Here is a 14,274-nt window from a genome sequence, read left to right as displayed (position 1 = left end):
ACGATATGTAACTCTGCTGCAGACCGCCATCTTGTTTCTTGTCAAAATTCTGGATTGTCCTGGCTGGTCTTGCCCCCTTCTTTTTTTTTCATTGTTAAAAACTTTTTAAGGGGACAGGGTAAGCCCCCTGCATAAAGAATTGGCCTTCTGCCTCGTGCCACCATTTGGCAATCGTACCATTTGGCATTTTTGGCAATGTTGACATTGCAGTGTAAGGTTTCCTTTGGAAGTTGATGCCCTCAACAACTAGGTGCGCTCTCTAAGGCAAAGAGTGCTGCTGTTCCTTCTAGTCTCTTGTTTTTGTGCAAAATTCACTTCAGTGAGTGTTGTGTGCCAGGAGATGTCACATAGTAGCTGTCTTTTAAGGCTGGTAATTAAAGCTTCGTAAATTCTACTCTGCTGTAAATATTTCAGCCAGCTGTTTTTTCATGACAATCTGCAACTTCTGAATGGACGCTTTGTATCTGAGTCCAACACAGTCGACGCCCGATTTTTCGGACCCTCTAGGGACCGGGAAAACGACCAAAAAATCAGGCAGTCTGAAAAATCAAATTTCACCGAAAATTCACGACTTATTGCCATTATGCTGGAGGAAGAGGTCAGTTGTGTCGCACAAGCTCCTAATGACTAAATTTCGCTATGCGACACGTGCACAGACAACGGGTGACGACCGCTTTCACGAGTTCGGCCTGGCTGTGCTGCCCTCAGCATGTCGCCGATGAACGCACGGGTTGGGACAGTCCAAACGGGAAAGCGAACACGTCGCTGCGGGAAACTGCATTGCACCCACAGTATGATGGGCCCAGAACAAGAACGCGGAGATGGCGAAACAATAAGAACCAAGAAACGGCCGAAGCAAGCGCTCCGTCGGCGTAGGCCTCAGTCATTAGGCCTAGCGACTGGAGCCAAAATTGGCATCATATCCGGCGATATGCACTCTGCGGTTGTCACGTCCAAGGAATGACACGACAATGTCAGCTGTTCAGTGCAGACGCCCGACTGACCAGGCGGGCCGCAGCAGCATGTTTATTAATAGCCGTTAAAAACACCCCCAGCCGGATCGGCAGGTTGTCGTAATATAACATCCCTGCCCTCTTTACAGAAAAGGGACATGCACAGTAAGGCTCATGTACAGAACGAAACACAATCCAAAAGATGGTTTATGGCGAATATCCCACCACAGCCCTCCGGGTTCGGCTGCTGCGACGAAGGTGTGTCCGCTGCGTTGGCTGCGTTGTTCCGGTACACCCCGAGGCATCAGCATCAGCACAGGAAAACTCAGGCGGTGAGTTCGCGTTCTCCTCAGAATGGCCTGAGTCGATGTTTCCAGCAACAGTTGCAGTCGTAGCATCAGGTGACAGTACACCCTTTCCCCCAGCAGCGACGTCGCCAGCCAGAGTGCTTGGAAAACCGCATGCGGTGCTACTCGTACAGGATCGTGGTGCCTTGTCCACACGCGGCCATCAGGAAGTCTCAGCACTGCTGCAAACCCTTCGTCCGACTCCACCGCTGCCGGCACCCAACTTGGCCCAGGTCGGAAATTCCGCACGAATACCTGTTTTCCTTGCTCCAGGTTGGTCTTCCTGGCTGACATCCTGTTCCTGCGAACATTTTCATGTAGCTGCTTCACCATGACTGCCTTCTGGAGATCCGGCCGAAGTAAGTCAAGGGCTGTTTTCAGCTTCCTGCCCAGTAGCAGCTCAGCAAGACAGCAGCCAGTTACCTCGTGCGGTGTGGTCCCGTACGTTAGTAGGATTCTAGCCAGCTGTGTAAGAATATCTCCCGATCCGGCCTGCTTCAGTTTCTGCTTGATGGTCTGCACTGCCCGCTCCACTGCGCCGTTGGACGCTGGGTGGTATGGTGGCGCCAGTATCTGTTGGGTGCCGTTCTTCTGTAAAAATGTCTTGAACTCCTCACACGCAAACTCCGGGCCGTTGTCCAACACGACGACGTCTGGCAAGCCCTGACCTGCAAACATCGGTCTCAGGCTCTGGATTGTAGCTGCTGCGGATAGAGTTGTCACCAGATAGACCTCTATCCATTTCAAAAATGCCTCCACCCCAATGAACAAATGCACATTCCGCACCAGGTCGGCGAAATCTACATGCAAACGAGACCACAGCCTCTCTGGAAAAGGCCATGGCCTAACAGATGCTGGCCTAGGCATCCGCTGGTTCTCCTGACAAACACGGCATGCCTGGACCGCTGCCGTAATGTCTCCGTCCAGTCCCGGCCACCAAACATGGCTGCGGGCAACTGCTTTCATTTTTGAGATCCTGGGATGACTTTCGTGTAGAAGATGCAGTACTTCAGCCTCAGCCTGTAGCGATGCAGGGATCACCACTCGGTTCCCCAATAAAATGCAGTTACTCTAGCCGCTGAACTCCGGGAACCGAGCTTCAAATGCTTTCCAAGGCTCTCCCAAGGTAGGCCCTCTACCCGTCCACAAAGCTTCTCGCAACTGTACCAAACATGAGTCTTTGTTAGTGGCCGCTGCCACGACTGATGCTGATAACACCCTTGGATAACAACCCTAGAGCATGAAAACTTCTGGAGGGCATTCAACGTTAGCCTCCCTCATGGGCAGGGCAGCTGACTGATGCCATCCGCGTGAGGAATCTGTCCACCAGGCTTATACCTCAAGACATAGTTGTATCCTGATAAGAACAATGCCCAGCGCAGGACACGCGGAGAACATGACTCTGATATAGGCCTGTCTGCTGCCAAGAGACCCAACAGTGGCTTATGATCAGTCACAACTTCAAATCTGTGACCCCAAAGGTACTGCTTGAAGCGCGTAACTCCGAATACAACAGCGAGTGCCTCTTTGTCAAGCTGACTGTAGTTCCTTTCTGCCGAGGCCAGGCGTCGTGACGCAAAAGCTATCGGTCGCTCCACTCCGTCTGCTTCCCTCTGTGCAAGAACCACGCCAAGGCCATAGGGCGACGCATCCGTGAGCAACACTAGCCTTCCTCGGATCGAGATGTGCCAACGTCGATGCTGATGCCAGTAATGCCTTACTTCGGCAGAATGCATCTTCCTGAGCTGGCTCCCAAGACCACGGTGTGCCCGGACTCAGCGGATGGTTGAGCGGGTGAAGCACTGTTGAAAGCTGGGGAATGAATTTTCTGTAGGAATTAATGACGTGGCCCAAGTACTCAACTGTTTCCTTCATAAACTCGCACTTGGCCAGTTTCAGGCAGAGCCCTGCTTCCTGCAGGCGTCCATGGACACTGCATACATTCTTCCAGTGATCCTCATCGGTTCGGCCAGTCACCAAATTGTCATCAAAGTAAACAGCAACAATGCGGCATATCTCCCAGCGAGTTGTCCATTTCGTGCTGAAACAATGCGGGCGCTGACACTACGCCGAATGAAAGCCTGGTGAATTGGAAATGGCCTTTCAGCGTATTGATTGTGACCAATTCCTGTGACTCTGGTTCCAACTGTACTTGTTGATGCGCATCCTTTAGGTCAAGCTTGGTGAACTTGACACCGCCGCTGAGGTTCGCAAACAGTTCTTCAATTCTGGGAATCAGATAGCTTTCGCTGACCGTTACTGGGTTAATGGTGACCTTAAAATCACGACAAATCAGTGGCGTAGCCAGAAATTTTGTTCTGGGGGGGAGAGGGGGGGGGGGGCGGCAGCGTGGCCTCCTCCTTATGGAATTTGTAGAGGGATCAATCACATTAATCATAACTTCATTGCCATTGGCAATGATATTGCGCATTAGATGCAGCAAAGAAATTCTTGAACGCTACGCACTGCCAAGACAAGTAAAATATGTATTTTTCATAAAAGACTATATTCGCATGTCCCAAAAACTGGCAGAACTAACTGATATCAATGCTTCCATCTTTTTTGTCGATTTAAGGGCACAGGGTAAGCCCTATACTTCCCATGCATTTTAGGCCATGTTGAGGTACGTTTCTCACTAACTAATAACAGTAGCCTAATAATACATATATCATTGTTTGCCAAATTTTGTGCTCTTTTGACTGAACTAGAATATTTGAAATGTGTTGAAAATTCGATTCTTAATAAAATTTTTTCCGGTAGTACACAAATCTGGCCTTTCTTTGCGCATTTCAAAATTCATAACAGAATAACTGCTCAGTGAAATTGCTTAATTCTAGTTCAGTAGTTGGCAACACTTATGTAGATGATTGCAAAAAAAAATCAGCCGTCTGTCTTGAAAGGCATTGGAAATAATGGTACCTTTGTAAGAAAAAACACTGTTTTGAGATAATAGAGCGTAAAGAGAAAAAAGATGTGAAAAACCATTTTTTATTTGCAGAAACGCCTCCATAGTAATTGGTTTAATAGCCCCCTGCTTCGTAGTCACTGTCGCCGTCATTTTTTCGCTTTTCGGCTTGTCGTTTTGACTGTCGGGCCTCTTTTGTAAGCTGTCGTGTTGCTCGGTCCGCAAAGTACATGCGCTTATGGTCAGCTTCCCTCAGCCACTTGATGGTGTTGCTCCCTGGGTTCAATCCACACGCCTTCAAAACGTTGGCCCGTGCGATGCTGCCATCATTAAATGAAAGAACAGCATCCAGTGTTGCCATCCGTAGGGTCCGAAGCCTAACAAACACATTCTTTGGCGCGCGTTCCCAAACAACATGGTTGAACGACTCATTTGCATTTTGAGTTCGCCCATGCAGGCACTTCTCTAGGAGCTCAGCCTTCGATAGCTCCCTATAAATGGGTTTGATAGCCTCCAAGACAGATGCAGGCAAACTCTCCTTGTGGAAAAATGGCTTGCCCTCTGACTGACTTCTGTTGAAGGCACACCACGTATCAGGTCCCTTTGGGCAAAGTCCATGGCATGGGTCATCGTCTGTGGCCGATAAGTGGAAGAAGGTTGCCCAAACGGCCTTTCGCATTTCATCCAGGTTTCCTACATTTCTTCTGATGGCCAAACCATAGTACGTCTGGAGCTTGTCTATTACTGCATCAGTCGGCCTCGGCCCGAGAGGCTCTTTCCATCAGAGAGTTTTCCTGCTTTGTTTCCTTTTTTTAGCCTTCGTAACCTTGTGCCCATCCTTTTTTGCACGTGCCCTATGCACTCAACCTTGGATATTTCAACGGAATCACCATATGGCATTTGTGCCTTCACAGCCATAAAAGCCTTGCTGTCACCATCCCCAAGGTATTTGACATATCGAACGCCGTGAAGCTCCTCACTCCTGCCGAAAATTTTCAGTGCTCCTGCGACTTCCATTCCACCGCTGGTGCCTTGGTAGTTGCTTTGGCACACCTCTCTATGAAGGGGGTCACTGTTTGTACCCTTGATGCTGCACTTTGGACAACGTTTAGACAAAACCTCCACATCCAGCACTTTCCCAGAGTCTACACTGGTCGCAGAGACTATGCCGTTATTGGAAGTATGGCCTCGCTTCTGCCAGTTTCCATCAAGAGCAACTGCGATGTATTTATCCCCCTCATTCAGCTGCACAGCTTCGTCAGCTGCCCTTTTCATCGACTCCTGAGCAGCAGCTTCGATGTGACCTAGAAGCTCTTGATTGTATTTCGCAAACTTTGTCGGCGGCTTAGGAAGGTTTAGCATAGCACAGAGTATATTTCCTGCAGCCATTCCCTTACCAATGGACCTCAAGGCATACACTAACCTGAGGTTGGCTTCATAGAGGCCAGAAGTAGTTTTCTTCGACGTCTCAAATCGTTGTGCGGCACTACACACTTCACAGTTCAAACTGTAAACGCTTGCAACACCTACCCGTTTTGTCACAATTTCGATGAGCTCAACACTTCCACCGCACTCTCTGCACACACAAATCTGTGTAATTGCGGCACAAATGCCATCCATGTCCATTAAGGCATATTGGCTGCTGCTCTGTAGCACATCCTCTTCCTGGAAGCACAGAGAAAATCTTGAAAGCTTCGATGTCGAGGAGCTGGCGCGTTTGGCGTTCGGGATCTCATTCGGTCGTGGACATCCTTTTGCTTTTTCACGATGAGCGTAGCGGTTGCCGTGAAATTCACGCCTGACGAAGGCCTTCTTTGCCCTGGGCATCTCAACTTATCAGCAGCAACCAACACCGGCACAATTTACAATACTGATCGAAAGGGATAGCACTCGGACGCAGCTGCATGAAGGTTGCAGAAACGTGGAAAAAACGTTCAAAGCGTCTCAGGATTGTCTTGGCTAAAAAAGAGGAGCTGTACAATAGTTGCCAGACAATTTTTTATATGTAGCTGATTTTAAACAAGTTTTGAAATCAGGTGGTGGACTTTTTGGTTGAAAAAATTGACGTTAATCCTGAAAGGGGGCGTGGCCGCTCACTACTTGGTTTCGGAAAAAGCGTTTTTCAGCCGTAAATATGGCTTTCTGAGGAAAGTGCGATCATGGAACATGTGTAGAAAGAATTGAACTTCTAAAATTCCAAAAGAAAAAAAAACGATTTTTTTCTAATTTTACCTTACCCTGTGCCCTTAATAAGTAAAGAAAATGTCTCATGAATTTTAGAACTATATCAGTTGCAAACCAACAAAGTAGTGCATGTCCCTGATATGAATAATCAAGTTGAGGACAAATATTTTAACAAATCTTTGTCATTCAAGGAACTTGTTTACACTTTGTACATATGCAATGGCCAAGAAAAAAAATCTCAGTAACGCTGTCCTTAGTTCCAATGCATTGCGCGGACGCAGCTGGCACCAGTCGAGTATTGTAAGTAATTGCTTCGAAATTACAGTCGCAACAGAGAGCACATATAGAAAGCAGGAGTTCTGCAAAATATATATTATAAATGCGAAGATACAATGGAATGTCACAAATGCAAAGCTACAGCTTGAGAAAGGGCAAAAAAGCGTAGCTGGAAATAATGTGCACTGCATGTATACAGAAAACATGGAAAGAAGATATTTAAATATATTCTCTAATAAATCTAGGTACCTAAGTTAAAGAAGCCAATAACCATGTTGCGCAATCACAGATAGTAACCTTTACACATAGAAAGACACTGTCCTGCAAGAATAAAATTACAGTAGACTCTCGTTAATTCAAACTCGAAGGGACCCCAGGATTTTGTTTGAATTATCAGGAAGTTTGAATTATCGGAAGTTCTCGCATATATGACTCTGAGCAAGATTACAGCGCACATTACAATTAATTATCCACCTAAATCATATTTTAAACATTTCACTCTTTAATTACACAGTAAAAACAGAGCAGAGGTGAAGGATCCAGAACAAGTTTAATGGAAATCTATGGCTGACTAGACCATTTGAAGAAATCATGAATTGTTGATTGTTTTTTCTTTACATGTGCATTAAGAACAAAGTTCTCTATTCCATTAAGAGCAGCCAGTTGTTCTTGAGAATTTTCTTCTACAGTCAGAAATTTGCGGACCTCGGCAAGGTAGTGGAAGGCCTGTGCTGCTGTCACAGAGGATTGCTCTTCTGATTCCTCTTCACTTTCGCTGCTGTACTGTGCTGGCAGCACCTCAGCCACCAAGTCGTCCAGGGTGTCTTCCCTGCACACGCAGAGGTTATCATCGGCAGCCGCAAATTCACGGAGGTCAGCAGCTATGTTGTGTGCTTGGAGTGCAGAAAGCACTAGCCTTGCTTCATCGCTCTCCATTTGGAGGCAGTCTTCACCTTCATTTCGAGCGCAGTCAGGCAAGGTATCACTGGTGTGGCCTGGTATGCGGAAGGCATGCTGGAAGCAGTTCCGTATCGTTGCCGATGTTACTGCACTCCATGAGTCAGCTAGCATTCCCACAGACGACAGCAGTGTTATGCTGTACGACATGGAATTATCCATGCATATTAGCATCCTCTTAAGGAGTAGCTTTCTGTAGTTTATCTTCAGACATTTGATTACCCCCTGATCCAGAGGCTGGAGGACAGCTGTTGTGTTTGGAGGGAGGAATTCAAGACTAATTGCCTCCAGCCCCTCCACGTCACCGTGAGCGGGACAATTATCCACTATCATCAGCACTTTTCTTTTATTGCGCTTAAACCGCACGTCAAGTTTCCGCAGCCAATCCTCAAAGATTGCGTCATCCATGCACATGTATTTTATGACATTGGTTATGACATTGGTTGGAATGATTTTATTTCTGTCGATGACGGCGCCGACACCGCGGAACCTTGCACGGACGAGGGCATAGTTTCTGAAGTGCGGGACGAGAGTGACGCAGAGGAATCAGATGAGGATGAAACCTCGCAGCCAGCACCCATAAGCGTGCCTGTAGCAATGAGCTACATTAAGAGCCTCAGACTTGTCTATGCCTAGGGCCTCGGCGATAGCACGCTTCTGCTTTAAATAAACTGGAAACCTCCCTCATCGGATCTGAGCTGCAAAAACAGACGTCCATCGCGGACTTTTTCGCAAAGGAAAAATTTTGTGTTTTGACAAGCAACTGTTTTTAAAGCTGGGGTCCACTTACTACGAACTTCGGGATATAATGAACGGCGGCCATGTTCATTATAAGCGGGCTTGACTGTACTACCATAACTTGGGCGTACCACCACGTTAAGTTCAGTTTGACCTTGTGAGGCATTGAAGGTCATTGTCTCATCCACATTGAAATCGGAAGCTCTATTCCGAAGATATAGCTTAAGAGAACTTCTTGTTGGGCTAGTTGGTAACTGATCATTGTAATTTAAAGGCTCCAAACTCCTCCCCCCATCCCACACACACACACGCCCACAGAGAGAGAGAGAAGAGAACGGGACAGAGTGCCTCTCACAACCGGTTGTGATGGCGCTCTGTTCCGTTCTCTTCGCTAGTGTAATGGCTCTGCCTCTGGCTGAGCAATTCTTGATGGAAGGGAGGCAGTAGCGAAAAGGGCGGGAGCATGGGGCGGTCGAAGTATGTACATTCGTGCGCACTTCTGCACTATTTTCACGGCGGCGGCCTTAATCCTACACAATCTTCATCTGTTGGAACCTAGAAATGGCATTTTGAAATTTCAAGCAGCTGCATCAATGTCTCGGTGGTTATGGCGCTCGGCTGCTGACCTGAAAGACGCATGGTTCGATCCCTGCCACGCCAGCCGCATTTCCAATGGAAGCAAAATGCTAGAGGCCCGTGTACTGTGCGATGCCAGTGCACGTTAAAGAACCCCAGGTGGTCGAAATTTTCAGAGCCCTTAACTACTAGAGCTCTCATAGCTTGTCGCTTTGGCATGCTAGACCCCCATAAACCATAAACATTTAAATTGCAAGCAACAGGGAATATGCAGATGACAGAAACATGCCTCAGAGTCAGCCTGCACAATTGCATCTTGTACAGCGCTGCCCGTGCGGGGATTGCCGCGGTACAATTTTGTCCTAGCGCTGCAGCGGCAATGGAGCTGTACCAGCACGCAGGCAGAAAAATGGAACCAGTAAAGAGGTAGGCCTCCGCTCTGCACCACTAAAAGCTGCAACAAGTTTCATGTCGGCCGTAAGTGTGCCCAGCGTCGGTGTGGGTGCGACACGCCAGAATCTGCCAAACACGGTGGCGGCCAAGTGTCGATGGAGTCCAGAGTTCAGCTCTAGCCTAGTCTTCGTTAAATGTAGCTTGTAAAAATGTAGGCATGGGGTGAACCACTATTGCAAAGTGACATCAGCATTGTAGCCAAGCGGGAAAACTGCCACAGTTGCAACAGTAACAGTCTAGTTTATATTGCATGGATTTCTGTGGGAGCTTAGCTTGGAACTGGCTCACGAAGATGTAGCTGCCGGGGAAACGCAGCACCGGAAAACGTAACAGCGGGGTTCTACTTTAAAATGTTAAATTTGGAGAAAGGAAAATGCTGCAGACGAGGCCACATGGCTCTCACCAGCCCTCAGTTGGTATGAGGGGGCTAGGACACTCCATATTTTTAATTTTTGTAATCTTTATTATTTTGTGTGTGTATATGTATATATCGGGGATTCTCAAACTTTCCTGCCTCAAGGAATCCCAGCAGCCTGCAATATGTTCTAAAGAACTCTCCTCCCCTTTGCTTGGCGTCAGTCTTCCCACAGGCAAAGCATCACTGTCTGTCGGTGTTGCTTGTGAACGGACCCTTCTGGCTTTTCAAAGCATGGCTCTTGGGCATCCATTTCCTGCTTGAGCAGCGTGCCTCGCCGTCGGCGTAAAGAGAGATTCACACTGGCAAGTCGTGGAGGTCACACAACAGGCTTAAACCAGTTCATGAAAGCTGGTTCATGAAAACTGAGCGAATTGAGCAATTGAGAGGCGTGTTGCGATGAAAATTTGCCAAACTTGTTGGAACCTCATCACTCTGGCCGCTGAAGCCGTTGCGACGGCTCAAAACAGGTTTTTGGGCCTCCGCGGCAGCAGTCGCAAGCGTTTTCGCTTACATGTGAAACAGGCTTTATGCTCCTTTCTGCTTTCGCTCCAGAAGCCGCAACTAGAAATTGGTCGCGCGATATAGTGACTTGCCAGTGTGAATCCACCTTAACCGAGTGCGGAGCACAGCAGAGGATGAAAGACAACAATATTGAAAAGAACATGAGGAGGAAAGCGGAGGGGGAGGGTATAGCAGCAATGTGAAGGCAGGTTGCACAGCAGAGACCTGCGGCAGTAGAGTAGCGCACGCAGTCTTCTGCTCACCGATGACGTCATTGGTAAGGTATACAAGCTGTGTGTGCTGTAAACGCGCTGGCTATTCACCTGAGGCAAGGCTTATCGGTGGTGGAATGCTGTGTGCACTGCCAAGGTCAAAACCAAGAGCCGCCTCTGTTCAGCACAACGTGTTCCGTATGCCGTCGCCTACAGTTCTAGTACCGAAGCAGCTGTGCTTGCCAGCTAATTTTTTACCATTTCATTTAATTTTTTAGGCATTTGTTTGTTTTCTTGCTTTCAGCAATTAGTTTTTCTTTAAATGTCCATCTGTTATGCACAGACCTCTAACTCCAAAGATGGGGCAGCAGGAAACTAACGACACAAACACTCCACTCCACCGCATTAGTGCATTCGACAGGCTGGGCTGCGCACAGAATCGCGTAACCGCTCGCTCAGCTTTCATTGGCTGTCTGACGCTTCCTGCTTCACCGGCGCTGCGGCGTCAGCTTTTCTTTTTTGTTTTCTTTAGGGGAATGCTGGCTTTTCAGCGCAAATGGGCTCACGAGCGGCAGAACTTTGCTCCTGCTCTGCTGACTCCTTCAAATCATTCAGAAAAATGCTTTATTCAGTCCATGCTTCAGAGCTCCGATGGAGATGTGCACTTTTTTTTCTGCTTGACTTGGCTCAGTGGTGAGCCCCCTTGAGCAGCCCATCCAAATTAATGAGCACCTAATGCCATACGCTTACATGGGTGTTGGCTGGGACCTTGCTGGCAGTCCGAATTATCCGTAATTGAATTATCAGGAATCAACTTGATGAGATTTTACTCTGCAAGCCTTCACTATGGCCACAGTGGCAGAGGTCAAATATGTGAGCATGCCATCTATCGCACTGACCTAGAAAGACTGTGTTAATCAGGCAGTCCAGAAAATGAGGAATGAATTTTCCTCCTTCCAGCAATGTAATAAGTAGTTATGCAGTCGAGCCAGCTTGTAACGAACATGAGCGTCACGCGGCGTCCATTCGTTATATCTGGAAGTTCATAGTAAGTGGACCACAGCTCTAAAGACAGTTGCTTGTCAAAACACAAATTTTTTTCTTTGCGAAAAAGTTCCTGATGGACGTCTGTTTTTGCAGCGCAGATCTGATGAGGGAGGTTTCCAGTTTATTTAAAGCAGAAGCATGCTCTTTGCCGGGGCCCCTGGCATAGACAAGTTGTCAAAGGCTCTCTATGTAGCCCATTGCTACAGGTGCTCATGGGTGCTGGCTCAGAAGTTTTATCCTCATCGAACTCCTCCACGTCACTCTCGTCCCGCACTTCAGAAACGATGCCCTCGTCCGTACACGGTTCCGCGGTGTCGGCGTCGTCATCGACAGAAATAAAATCATTCCAACCAATGTCATGACCCCCCATGTCGGAGTCGACGACGCGCTGCCACAAATCGCTGCCTGGCTGGTCATCTTCCAAAGCATCAGGCTGGGCATCAGACATTGTGTCAACGAAGCTGGCCTTGTGGAAACAATTCCGCATGCAAGTGGCCGTCATCAGGCCGCTTTCATCATCTCTACCGCTGAATACAATGGAAATGGGCACGGTGTTCCCGTCCGCCATCCCGAATTACAAGCAGGGCCCGAGATTTGAACGAAGCTTACGAAAGGTTCGAACCGTAACAAGAGTGACAAAGCGCGGCGGGTTAGACGCGCAACATGCACAGGTGGCAATCAAGCCAATCAAGCTAAAGATACAGACGCGCAGCGCCAGCGAGAGACCAATGAGGGGCGTCTGTGAGTGTCAGAGCAGCCACCTCTTGCCTCCCACAGAAGGCTTGCTTCACGGAGCGTGGCCTCTACGATCAGCGGCAGCGATGCGGCTGATCGCGGAGGGCACACGCGGATTTGCAAGAGAGTGGGGGGAGGGGAGCGGAGTTGCAGGATGGGTGGGAGGGCGATGTTGGAAGGCGTGTCGGCGGGGAAAGGGTAGCTCGCTTGAGAGCGGCATGAAACGGGCCAGGCAGATCGCCTGCGATGGGGCTCGGGAGAACATGCCGCGCGCCGGGTGCACAAAGGGGTCGGAGGCAGGTTATCGCGCATCGCGGCGCCGGGTTTACGCCGTCCGTTCGCTGTAACCAATCAGCAGGGCTTAATGACGTTTGTTATAGGTGTAATTTTGTGCCATTGAAATAATGTACATTTTGATGGTCACGCAGGTCTCATTCGTTATAAGCAAAAGTTTGTCTTAAGTGGGGCCGTTATATATGGTCTCGACTGTAGTATTTTTTTTTTGCGCATGTTTTCGGCTTTATTTTCCTGTGTATGGAAACGATCATTTGCAAGTAAGCGATGCATCCTGTCTGTAGTCTGCTTATCCCCTGATTGGTCAGAAGCATTGCTATCTATTGGTTTGAAGGTGCACCTTGCTTCAGTCATCAGCCAGTTGTCTCTCACCGCACTGAATGCGTTTGCGCCAACTTGCCTGAGGTTTCTTCTAAACAGTCGGCATACAATCTCTTAATTCTTTTCTTTCAGGAACCGACTTCAACAGCAAACCGCGTGGCTTCGCCAAGAGGTGGGTGATGTTCCAAGATTCAGGTGCATTAGCTCATTAACTGTTCGCTGCATGTTTAGCTGAGATGACACTCGTTTGTTTTGCAGGATCGAGGTCAAGTCGAGAATGTTTGATGCCTGTCTTGTCATTGATGGTGGCTTGTCATTTGTCTTCAACGATGGTGCGACTGCAGTGTTCGAGATCTTTGACGAGGATGCTCTACGGACAGTGCAGTTCGCTGACTAACTTTTATTTTATATTCTGACTGTGAAGGCTGTGTTCTCGAACGCAATTCTCGCCAGTTGCAGCTCAGTTTTGGTGAGCACCTATAGTGTTGTTTTGTTTGGGTGCGTTGCACCTACTGTATGTTACACCTGGGTCAGCCTGTGCTCAAGTTGATGGTATTTACTATTGATTTTGGTGGGCCATTTGTAAAAGTGCCTTCAGAATGCACAGAACAAATTGTGTGGTGTTTTTTCTCTATACTTTTCGCTGTAGTTTTAAGCATGTAGAAGCGATTTTTTTTCTGTTGGCGATGGCGCTTTTTAGTAATCACTCTCGTTTGCCACAGAAGACTATGGGCTTTATATTGAACTTAATGTGTTTTTTAAGCTTTGTGCCCCCTTTTGGAACTGGGAAGAAGCATGGGAACTTTGTGGAACAATGCTCTGTGCGTTCCATGCAAATTGCTGCTGCTTTCTTAAAGGCGAGGTACAACTGTAAAAAATTGCATCTCTTTTGCTCTCTGCGCCTGTGTACATACATTAACAGCACCTAGCGCATTCTTTTATTGCTGCTGCTGCTTCTTCCCCAGCCTTCGGAATTTCTCTGTGCATTGGCCCGAGTGGGCGTGAAGTTGTTTAGGAAAAATAAATATATTTTTATACAAGTTGTTGTGTGTCTTGAGCAGCCTCTAGCTTGTGGCCAATGCTAGGCACATCTATGTGCCTTGGTCGTAAAGGTTTAAAACAGCAGCACACACACTAACCTTATTATCGGAAATATGTCCCAAGGAAAAGCAAAGAAATGTGAAACAAAGCATTGCATGTTACAAAAACACAATACTGTAAACAAATAAATTTTCATGAAGCCCCAATTTTTGTGAATGACTAAGACCTGAAAAGGTAAAAGGAGGTGATCGGAGGACCTATCACCTCTGCTTCACAAAATTTAGTACTCTGGAAATATTGAGCTCTTGAAACTTAA

At 47.7% G+C, this 14,274-nt stretch overlaps 1 protein-coding gene across 4 annotated transcripts in view; it reads left to right on the top strand.

The window, feature by feature from the left end:
- The window catches only part of Nadk2 (NAD kinase 2, mitochondrial), a 45,779-nt gene extending 31,822 nt beyond the window's left edge, over positions 1–13,957 (top strand). For all 4 annotated transcript variants that reach the window (XM_077643743.1, XM_077643741.1, XM_077643742.1 and 1 more), the window contains exons 8-9: positions 13,050–13,089; positions 13,176–13,957. In XM_077643743.1, the coding sequence (XP_077499869.1) occupies positions 13,050–13,089; positions 13,176–13,314 (179 nt within the window). In that variant the 3' untranslated portion in view covers positions 13,315–13,957. The remainder of the gene's footprint in view (positions 1–13,049; positions 13,090–13,175) is intronic.
- The last annotated feature ends 317 nt before the right edge of the window (positions 13,958–14,274 follow it).

Source organism: Amblyomma americanum, chromosome 11 (genome assembly GCF_052857255.1).
Source record: "Amblyomma americanum isolate KBUSLIRL-KWMA chromosome 11, ASM5285725v1, whole genome shotgun sequence".
NCBI lineage: Eukaryota > Metazoa > Arthropoda > Arachnida > Ixodida > Ixodidae > Amblyomma > Amblyomma americanum.
Note: the sequence above shows the minus strand (reverse complement) of the source record. Positions and strands in the feature narration are given on the sequence as shown.